The sequence below is a fragment of the Pleurodeles waltl genome, chromosome 10 (assembly GCF_031143425.1).
Source record: "Pleurodeles waltl isolate 20211129_DDA chromosome 10, aPleWal1.hap1.20221129, whole genome shotgun sequence".
NCBI classification, from domain to species: domain Eukaryota; kingdom Metazoa; phylum Chordata; class Amphibia; order Caudata; family Salamandridae; genus Pleurodeles; species Pleurodeles waltl.
Genome location: NC_090449.1, coordinates 238,569,723 through 238,581,322, shown reverse-complemented (window position 1 = coordinate 238,581,322; position 11,600 = coordinate 238,569,723). Strand labels below are relative to the sequence as shown.

Sequence of the window (11,600 nt, the reverse complement as noted above, 5' to 3'; positions counted from 1 at the left end):
GGTGCCTCCCAGATTTACTAAATCTAGTAGTCTTGGGAATGTGTCAAAATGGTACGTCATCCCAACAGGAGCATAGCGAGGAGAAATTTCTTAATTTCTCCTTGTTATTTCCTCTTTCTAAATGCACTGCATTCTTCAGCACACATTGAAAGAGAAACATGCCTCTGAGGATTGTATTTGTGTGGGAGTGTCTCTTTCTGTACAAAAACAATTTTGCCTGAAACACTGGCACCCATACACCATGGTGCAAGGATGCCTTCTTCAGCATTAGGTAGCACTCAGTGCATCAACGCAGTGAGAGAGCAGATTTACGTCATATGTTTGCAAATATGGTGCATTCCTGCTGTCTACATATTACACAGTAGAGCAAGCAAGGTGAAATTTTAGTAAATCTAGGCCCCTGTGTTAAACTTCTACCAGATTACTTAACCTTTTAAGTGTCCTCCATCAAAATGACATTTGTAAATACTCTTGACCAACCTTCTTGTCTTCTCATTGTTCGTGTGTTTTCAGATCTTTGGTCGTGTACGTTACTATGTGCCTGCCTTTGTACAACGGAATCCTATTTGACCATGTAATGTGCTCTGACAGACTACTGGTAAGGAACGCATTTCATGAATTTGCTATTAAATAAATACAAGTATATTGGTTACGAGCAGCCATTTGTGTATTGAATCCAGTAGCCGGCCACTCTAAGGGATGGACATACAGTGGAGCAAAGGCGAGATGATTAAGGACGCGATTTTCAATTAAAAAAATATATATAAAAAGCAATAGAAAAAAGAACTGAAAACTAATGCACTCATGTGTAAGACTGTACCAGACGCAGATTGTTAATTGCAAAAGTAAAGGTTATTCGGCTCCATCGGGCAGCATTGCTTGGTCGCCTGCGTGTACTTTATTTGCTAGAATTCTTATCAGTCTTGATTACGTGAGAAAAGGGCAGTTGGTTTGTCGATAAGGTAGCGGACATTTTAGCGGTGAGAAGAAAACGTTCTTTCCCTCCTTCTCGTGCTTGCGAGCGTCAGCCCGGGAACTCTCCTCAAGCCACCATGAGGGCATCGCTGCTTTTCTTCCTCGTTTCTGCAGGGTTTTCTCTTTTTTTGGCCGAAGCAGAAATTGGCCCAAAAACATCAAAAGACAAGAAAAATAAAGCACCCAAAATCAAAGAGGAAGACAATGTCCTCGTGCTCACCAACGAGAACTTTGGAAGGGCCTTGAAAGAATACAAGTATCTGCTGGTGAAGTTCTGTAAGTATTTTTGATTTCTACCACACAGCGTTAGCGACAATGCCCTGTTATTTACTAAGAACTTCGAGCCATATGTATGAACACATTTTCCCATAGACATAGAATGGGTAAAAACCTTTGATACATCTAGCCCTAAGTCATTCATTTATGGTGATTTAGGACCATATGTACGAACACATTTTCCCATAGACACAGAATATGTAAAACCCTTTGCTACATCTGGCCCTTAATGCCTTGCTGACAAGCAGCCTTGTGCCCACTTTAGTGCGCTATATTACTTAACAGCTTGTGAGAGAGTTCACTATTTTATATTCAAGCAATGGGTTAAAATATATATGTTCGTGTGATATTTGGATGATATAGTTTCTCGGATGGATTTTGAAAGGGATTTAAATGGTGAGGGAGGGAATGGAGAGATAATTAACAGGGGGATTCAATGCTGCCAATTCTGCGAAAGGAACTGCTAGCAAATTATTCACAGATTACGACGAAGTCATCGGGAGGTTGTGAGAGTAAGTGCCAGCGAGTGGTGGCCATCGACAGTGGGCCTGCCCTTGAAGCGGAAGTGAAGGAGGGCTACACGTGCAAGAGAAAAATAACGGTTACCCATTTGACTTTCTCCTTACCCCGATTGAAGGGTGCACCCGTGACACTTTAGGTATTCTTGTAAAGCTTAAACGTTACATCTATTTTATTGGAATCAATCAACTCAAAGTGACGTGGTTTTGAAAGTTGTGGGTTTATTTTTGCTCCCGCTCCTTTGGAGAAACCGTATGTGTGTTTGGGTGTGCGCGTGCACACACGAGGGTGAGTGGATATCTGGTGAGGGGCAGTGTGGTGCCTCGTTCGTGCCTACGAGGTCTGGTTTAACACACGACAGCAGGACCCTTGAGGTTCCCATAGTAGTGCTGGTTTGTCTAACTATCCTGGACAAACGCCATGTGAGGACCGCCCCCAGAATGTTTAAGCACTTTTATAGCACTTTAAAGAGAGGATTTATTAAATGTTTCAGTGCAGAGTCATTTATTTGGGCTCTGTGTATAACTTTCAAGACTATGCACATGGTTTTCGAGTTCACAACAGCAAATATAACCTTCCCAGTAGTCAAGAGCTGACCCTCACTGTGCAAGCATGCTTCTGGGTTTTAAGTGCGTATGAGTGTGGGTGTTTGTGTGCGTTAGTATGAGAATGAATATTTGTGCGCGAGTGTGAGTGAGCATGTGCGTCTGACGTGGTGAATGAGGGTGTTTGTGTGTGTGTATAAAGTATTGTCTGGGCCACTAGGGAATTATGTGGCATGGGAGGACTAAATTATGCGACAAGGTTGACTCAATTATGCTTCAAGAAAAGACAATTATGCGGTGTAATGCGACACATTTTACGATAGCACTACTTCAGTATTCTATTATTTCTACACTTATTAACACTGTCTGGGTATAGTTACCACATCATTAGTGCCAACCTTTGTGAAGGGCCTTCCTCTGCACAGAAAATGACCTTGCCACGTTTTTAGTAACTTTTCATCCTTTTTATCTGAAAATCTGACGAATATACTTCAAATTATGGATTATGTGGCGCATGCGGCAAGCCATAATTATGCGAAACTTACCTCAGCCGCAAAATTTGATAGTTTCATTGTCCCGGAGCATATTTTACCCTTAGTCCTCTTGCAATCATTATAAAATGAGATAACCTAATGTAGATCTTAGGCACAATAACCGAAACACAGTAAGAACAAAGAGATTGAAGGGCGCATATGAAGTTAAGACTACGGGCAGCGCCGTGTTCACCCACCGATGGCCTGGCTCATGACGTGGCTCGGCTGTTTGACCCCTGTTCCCGCTCTAAAGTGATGTGGCTGAGACAGGGGCTCCCGAGTGGCTCACAAGCACTGCTAATCATTAAGAAGGAACAGATGGTAGAGGCTGAGCCACGTGAACACGTGTTGGCACCATTCCTTGGTCTGAAAACATGGCTCAGCCATACGAACAGGAAAGATGTGAGTTGAATGCATTGATGAATGTACTTGGCAAATAGATAAGCTTAGGCAAAGCCAGTAGGTCTGTGGTTCATGTGCTCACACAGGCAGTCTGAGCATATTAGAGTCAGACACGTGGGAAGGTGTCAGCAAAAAAGAACAGCGAAGACTATAATTTAACCCCTTCGCTGCCAGGCCTTTTCCCCCTCCTGTGCCAAGCCTTTTTTTGGCTATTTGGGGCAGTTCGCGCTTAGGCCCTCATAACTTTTTGTCCACATAAGCTAGCCAAGCCAAATTTGCGTCCTTTTTTTCCCAACATCCTAGGGATTCTAGAGGTACCCAGACTTTGTGGGTTCCCTTGAAGGAGGCCAAGAAATTAGCCAAAATACAGTGAAAATTTAGTTTTTTTAAAAAAAATCGGAAAAAGTGGCTGCAGAAGAAGGCTTGTGTTTTTTCCCCTGAAAATGGCATCAACAAAGGGTTTGTGGTGCTAAAATCACCAGCTTCCCAGCTTTTAGGAACAGGCAGACATGAATCAGAAAACCCGATTTTTCAACATAAATTTGGCATTTTACTGGGACATACCCCATTTTTACTATAATTTGTGCGTTCAGCCTCCTTCCAGTCAGTGACATAAATGGGTGCGAAACCAATGCTGGATCCCAGACACCTAAACATTTCTGAAAAGTAGACAAAATTCTGATTTCAGCAAGGGGTCATTTGTGTAGATCCTACAAGGGTTTCCTACAGAAAATAACAACTGAAAAAGAAAAATATTGAAATTGAGGTGAAAAAAAAAAACTTTTCTCTACGTTTTACTCTGTTACTTTTTCCTGCAATGTCAGATTTTCGAAAGCAATATACCGTTACGTCTGCTGGACTCCTCTGGTTGCGGGGATATATAGGGCTTGTAGGTTCATCAAGAACCCTAGGTACCCAGAGCCAATAAATGAGCTGCACCCTGCAGTGCGTTTTCACTCTATACCGGGTATACAGCAATTCATTTGCTGAAATATAAAGAGTCAAAAATAGCTATCAAGAAAACCTTTGTATTTCCAAAGAGGGCACAAGATAAGGTGTTGAGGAGCAGTGGTTATTTGCACATCTCTGAATTCCGGGGTGACCATACCAGCATGTGAATTACAGGGCATTTCTCAAATAGATGTCTTTTTTACACACTCTCTTATATTTGGAAGGGAAAAATGTAGAGAAAGACAAGGGGCAATAACACTTGTTTTGCTAATCTATGTTCCCCCAAGTCTCCCGATAAAAATGATACCTCACTTGTGTGGGTAGGCCTAGCGCCCGCGACAGGAAATGCCCCAAAACGCAACATGGACACATCACATTTTTGGAAAGAAAACAGGTGTTTTTTGCGAAGTGCCTACCTGTAGATTTTGGCCTCTAGCTCAGCCGGCACCTAGGGAAACCTACAAAACCTGTGCATTTTTGAAAACTAGAGACCTAGGGGAATCCAAGATGGGGTGACTTGTGGGGCTCTGACCAGGTTCTGTTACCCAGAATCCTTTGCAAACCTAAAAATTTGGCTAAAAAAACACGTTTTCCTCACATTTTGGTGACAGAAAGTTCTGGAAACAGAGAGGAGCCACAAATTTCCTTCCACCCTGCGTTCCCCCAAGTCTCCCGATAAAAATGATACCTCACTTGTGTGGGTAGGCCTAGCGCCCGCGACAGGAAATGCCCAAAACGCAACGTGGACACATCACATTTTTTGAAAGAAAACAGAGGTGTTTTTTGCAACGTGCCTACCTGTAGATTTTTGCCTCTAGCTCAGCCGGCACCTAGGGAAACCTACCAAACCTGTGCATTTTTGAAAACTAGAAACCCAGGGGAATCCAAGATGGTGTGACTTGTGAGGCTCTGACCAGGTTCTGTTACCCAGAATCCTTTGCAAACCTCAAAATTTGGCTAAAAAAACACGTTTTCCTCACCTTTCGGTGACAGAAAGTTCTGGAATCTGAGAGGAGCCACAAATTTCCTTCCACCCAGCGTTCCCCCAAGTCTCCCGATAAAAATGATACCTCACTTGTGTGGGTAGGCCTAGCGCCCGCGTCAGGAAATGGCCCAAAACACAACGTGGACACATCACATTTTTTCATAGAAAACAGTGCCTACCTGTTGATTTTGGCCTCTAGCTCAGCCGGCCACAGGGTGGGCAGAAATGGCCTAAAATAAATTTGGCCCACCCAAACCCCCCCGGGAGTGACCCTGGCCTATGGGGTCGCTCCCACTGTGTGACAATGGCGCCCAAAAAAAAAATCCCCGGTGCTAGTGGTTTTTGCCCCCTTGGGGGCAGATTGGCATAGCAAAAATCGGCCGATCTGCCCCCAAAGGGGGTAGAAATGGCCTAAATACAATTTCCCCCTCCAGGGGAGCGACCCCTGTCCAAGGGGTCGCTCCCCATCTGTAAAACAAAAAAAAACAAAAAATCCTTGGTGCCTAGTGGTTTCTGCCCCCCTTGGGGGCAGATCATCCTAATCAAAATAGGCTGATCTACCCCCCCAGGGGGGCAGAAATGGCCTAAAATAATTCCCCCCCCAGGGAGCGACCCTTGCCTAAGGGGCCGCTCCCCTTGCGTGAAATTCACGTAAAAAAAACAAACTCCCTGGTGTCTAGTGGTTTCTGTCCCCCTTGGGGGCAGATTGGTCTCATAAAAATAGGCCGATCTGGCCTAAATATAATTTGCCCCCTAGGGGAGTGACCCTTGCCTAAGGGGTCACTCCCCACAGCTAAATCAAAAACATAAATGAAAACAAAAGAAAAAAATATATATCCCTGGGGCCCCTCTGGGGGCCCCCCTTTCTGCCCCCCCTAACAATAGGCCGATCTGCCCCCAGGGGGGGCAGAAAAGGCCATCCCAAAAAATGCCCTCCCTGGGAGCGACCCTTGCCCAAGGGGTCGCTCCCTCATGTCCAGTAACCACTACGTCCTCGGCACAGAACCGGTTAAAGTAGTTTTACTGAAGCGCTCTAGTGGAGGCGGGTGGATACAGTAAACCATCCAAGAGCATTAGTTGTGAGATGAATACTCTTGGTTGAGGCAAGACGTGATTGACAGTCTCAAGCTGAAAGATGGTGGTTGAAGAAAGGCAACATTTGAAAGGGGCAAACCTAAAGCACACTCTGTGTATTTTGTTAGCAATAGGCCTATATGAAAGTTGTGATGTGAAAAATGTTAGAAATTGGGTTGTTAGTTGACTGGGGTATGAGCCCTGGTCAAGTAGCAACCACAATCCAAGTCAGGTTAAGGTACAGGCAAACCCTAGTTAATCTTTGCTCACCGCCTGGTAACTTGGCTCAGGGCAGTCAGGCTTAACTTAAAGGCAGTGTGTAAAGTATTTGTGCAACACTTCAAACAGTACAACAGGGACAACACCACACAAAAAGATTCCATACAATGTTAGAAAAATAGATCAAAAATAGAACAAGATTTAAAAAATAAAACAACCAAAGTTACAAAAATCCAATCAGTAGAACTGGAGATATCGAATTTCAAAGTTTTAGGTAAAAATAGCGACAAGAAGCACAAAGCGCTATTGGGGATATCTGGTTGTGTCGGACCAGTACAAAGTAAAAAGTTCAGGCTGACCATGTTAGAGCGTGATCTGGCTACAGGGACCCAGTTAGGCCCACTGATCCTAAGTACCTTTAATCCTAAACTATGGAGTGTTGAGTGGGTCTGTGTTGAAGATGCATTGCGCAGCTGAGGCGATGTGTCGGTTTCAAGATGCAGCGAGGCTGTGATGGAAGGTCCTGTTCCTTCACCATCAAGGATCCTGTTAAGGTGGCTTGTGATACAAAGGCCGGTGTCAAGAATGTGTTGCGCAGTCGAGCCGATGCATCAGTTCCGATGAATGGTGAAACTGCAATGCGCAGTTTCGTCGTCATGGTCAAGGCTGCTATTGATGTGAAAAGCGACAAACAGTGGCGGTTCTAAGGCGATGCGTCGAATCTAAGATGCAGGATGCGGGATGCGGTGGCTATGCAAGTCTTTTGCGACAGGTCCAATCCATGCAGCCGCAGCAATGTGTCTGTTCTGCTTGAGAATGGGTCACTCAGCTGAAGAGGTTCATCAGTTCTGCTAGGAGATGCATTGCTCAGCAGAGAGGCTGCGTCGGTTCCATTGGTAAGCACCTTAGGCCCACTTCCAAGGGCCCAGGACTAACAGCACCACTTGGCAAGGTAGACTCACAGATGGCAGAGTCCAGGTGCAGAAGCAGGGTGGTCGGAAGTCTTTTATGCCCCTGAGACTTTAGATCAGGATGCTAGCCAACTAGCCGTTGGAGCCACTCTGGGTTCTGGGTTCAAGTGATGCAGGTCCAGTCCTTCTGACTCAGACAGAGGGCAGCAGGTAGCAGGTCAGCACAACAAAGCAGGAGTTTAGCAGAGTGCAGTCCAGCAGAGTGGCTATCCTTCAGTAGCACAAAAGTCCTTCTTCCTGGCAGAGTATGAACAGGTCTAGAAGAATACTGAAGTGGTGGTGCCCGAGGTCCAGTTCTTATACCCATTGGTGCCTTTGAAGTTGGGGAAACTTCAAAGACAGACTTTTGAATTGAATAGACACCCTGTCCTTCCTACCCTGGCTCCAGATTCACTACAGGGGTGTATGCAACCCTTTGTGTGGGGATAGGACACAGACTATTTAGGTGTAAGTGAGGCTGGGTCCAGCTCCTTCCTCCTATCCTGTCAGGATGGCCCATCAAGTCACACCTTATCTCCCATTGAGTGTGGCTGTCTAGGGAAATACACACAGCCCAGCTGTTACCCACCCCAGGCATGTCATCTGAGTCAGGCAGCAGGTACCTAAAGGGTAAAGTAAGAAAATGACAACTTTCTAAAAGTGGGATTTTCAGAATTGCAATTTAAAATCTGACTTCACCATAAGTTGCAATTTTAAATTATGATAACAGAGACACCTAGCTTGGGAAGTCTTTTTCTTCCCAATTGGGAATAACATTTATAAAATGTAATAATGCAACTCCAATGTCATCCTATGGGAGAGATAGGCCTTGTAGTGGTGAAATATGAATTTAAGAGTTTTTCACTACCAGGACAAGTAATAATTAAAAATACATGTCCTGCTTTTTAAATACATTGCATCCTGCCCTCTGGGCTGTCCAAGGTCTAGCCTAGAGTGACATATACGTTAAAAAGGAAGGTTTGGGCCCGAAAAAAGGGTCTCTGTGCCAGGTCAAAATGGCAGCTCAAAACTGCACACTCAGACTCAGCAATGGAAGGACCAAGGCATGGTTAAAGAGCTACTTAAGTGGGTGGCACAATCAGTGCTGCATTCCCACAAGTATCATTTAATTTACAGGCTCTAGCACAAGTAGATCACTTTACTAGGGACTTATTAGTAAATTAAATATGTCAATCGAAATTAAGCCAATACTATCATGTTTAGAGCAGAGAGCACTTTAGCACTGGTCAGCTGTGGTAAAGTGCACAGAATAGTAAGGCCAACAAAAACAAATTCAGCAAAAATAGGAGGAGAAAGGCAAATAGTTTGATGACCCTGCAGAAAGGGCCAAGTCTTTCAAAAACCTAGATCTAAATAAAAGCATCTACGTTTTAGGTCTTGTTATGCACAGCTTTATCCTGGCTGAAGACTTTTTGCTTTTCACTCTTTCATCACTTGTCTTTATCATGGTTTTTGTTAGAAATGGGGTTTCTGCTTGGCTAGGGTAAGCACCTCAGCCAGGCAGAACCCACCCACTCTAGTCAGGGCAAGGGAGTTACAAGTCCAAGATAAGCCCTACTCACCCCCTTGGTAGCTTGGCACGAGCAGTCAGGCCTATCCCAGAGGCAATGTGTAAAGCATTTGTACAACACACACAACACACGTGACGCACTATTCCCACCACAAAGGAAACACAACACACAGTTATATGAAAAGAAACTGTATTGTACACAACACATTTATTAGACCAAACATCCCATATCAGTAGTATCATGCTACCTTAGCAGTTGTCAGAACGCTACACACTAGTTACTCTGCAAACTAGCAGTAGTCACATATAACACACAGGTTACTCAGTATTATGCAACATAAGCAGTAGTCAGGAAACACATTATTACACCAAAGCACTTGTCATAAGAATATGATAAATGCACATATTAGGAACATTAGAAAACGTATGGCAAGCTATAAAAACATATTAGCATGGTATGCCCATATTAGGAACATTTGCATACATATATGAAGGCATCATAAACAGGAAGGCAATATATGCATAAACAAAGTCTGTAGAAAGAACCTATGATATATTGTCCCTTTAAAAGTACCTGGTTTGATGACGAAGGCACCTGCAGTGCCTGGAGAACAAAAACATGGGGCTCCCTGTGCTCCTCTGCGCCAAACGGGGGCCTCCGATAAACTCTGAGGCAGAGGAGGGCGGCATGCATCCCCTCTGTATTACTGATGGGCCCCTCTGGGGGCCTGCGATCGCTGGGGGCCCCCGGGCCTCAACTGACCCTCACCAGGGGGGGGGGGGGGCAAAGTCTTCAAAGGAGTTTTGGGGGAGGGGGGGTGCCATGCACCCCCGCCGATTTGTAACAGGCCCCTCTAGTGCGGGGGGAACAACAGAAATGGCACTGGCCCACAGGGGGCCAAACAAGGGACCTGCGGCACAGGGGAGCCTCTGGCTAGGCTGCCTCCCTGCCCGCAGTCCGACAAAGAGCCCTTCTGGGCTTGGCAGGGCAAGGAGAGGCTTCCTCCTCTCCAGCCTGCCTCCAGCGGTGTCCAGGCCCGAATCAGGGCCTTCTGGTTCCACGGGGGCGCTCCACGGAGCGAACCTCACCCCAGGGGCACCAATAGGAGCACGCTTGCTCCGGTCTCCAACCAAAAGGATTTCCTTCATGCCCCAGGGGAGCACTTTGAAGCGCACTTCACTCGTGCTTCGGTCCTACAGCCTCCCTGGGCTGCGGCGGTGAACACTGGCACAGCGATTCGCTTTTTCCAAAAGCGCCTAGGGCATCAGACTAAGCCCAGGTCGCAGCGGTGAATCTCCTATGGCACAAGAGCGCTCGCCATGCGCTCAAAGTAATCCTAATTAAGCGCCCTCCAGGCGCTATATAATCAGATGAAGCACTCCTCATGCTTTATGCAAGTTCAGGGGTCAGGGGCCACAGCACCCTGCTCCTAGGAGACAGAGTTTCAGAAAAAGGCCAAAATGTTTCTGGGCCCAGCAACAGGCCGGCACAAAGAGGATGCAGCAAGTGGCAAGTCCTTTACAGTGACCAAGCAGGTCACAGGTCAGCACAGCAGCAGCAGCAGTCCATGGCGGTCCCTGGTGAGTCCAACATTTCTATGCCCAGTTCCAAGATGTTTCAAAGTCTCCCAATTGTGGGGAATATTCCCCTGTACTTATACTCAGTCTTTACAGTGTTTTACAATGATGGGGAGAGGAGGTTCCAACAAGTTACAACTGGTTCTGGGAGTGCCCCCTCTCTCTCCTCCAGCACAGGCTCCAAACATCAGTGGGGAGTAAACAACCCTATTGTGTGAGGCCAGGGCACAGCCTATACACATGTAGGTGTGCCCCACCTCTCCCTTCTCTCAGCCCAGGAAGACTATTCAGTATGCAGATGCACCTCTGTGACACCTCCACCCTCCCTGTGTACAGGCCGTCTGAAAGGTATGCACAAAGCCCCAACTATCACTCTGCCCAGACGTGGATTGGAGTCAAGCTGCAAAACACCAGTCATAAGCACAGAAAAATGCGCACTTTCTAGAAGTGTAATTTCTGTCTTAGTAATAAAAAATACACCTACACCAGTAAGCAGCATTTATTATCACCATCACAACCATACCAAACACCCCTACGCTACCCCTCATAAATCAGACAATACCCCTTACATATAAGGCAGGCCATTTCTAATGCAATCCTATGAGAAGGCAGCACTCACAGCCGTGAGACTCCAAGGTAGGCTGTTTGTCACTACTAGGACAGGCCATGCAACCTGGCACATGTCCTGCCTTCTACATACATGGCACCATGCCCACAGGGCTAGCTAGGGCGTACCTTAGGGGGTGACCTACATGTAGTAAAAGGGGAGTTCTGGGCCTGGCAAGTAAATTTAGATGCCAGGTCCCTGTGGCAGAAAACAGCGCACACAGGCCCTGTGCTAGCAGGCCTGAGTCACGTTTAAAAGTCTACTTCAGTGGGTGGCGCAAACAGCGCTGCAGGCCCACTAGTAGTATTTAATTTACAGACCCTGGGTATAGAGCTACCACTGTACAAGGGAATTACAGGTAAATTCAATATGCCAATTAGGTATGAGCCAATCATACCAACTTTAGATGGGAGAGCACCTGCACTTTAGCACTGGTCAGCAGTGATAAAGTGCTC

General features: G+C 45.9%; 1 protein-coding gene across 1 annotated transcript in view; it reads left to right on the top strand.

Annotated features, from left to right (window-relative positions):
• The first annotated feature begins 992 nt into the window (after window positions 1-992).
• Window positions 993-11,600, top strand: part of PDILT (protein disulfide isomerase like, testis expressed) — a 191,105-nt gene continuing 180,497 nt past the window's right edge. The window contains exon 1 of the mRNA XM_069210269.1: window positions 993-1,251. Coding sequence (XP_069066370.1) covers window positions 1,053-1,251 — 199 coding nt within the window. The 5' untranslated portion in view covers window positions 993-1,052. The remainder of the gene's footprint in view (window positions 1,252-11,600) is intronic.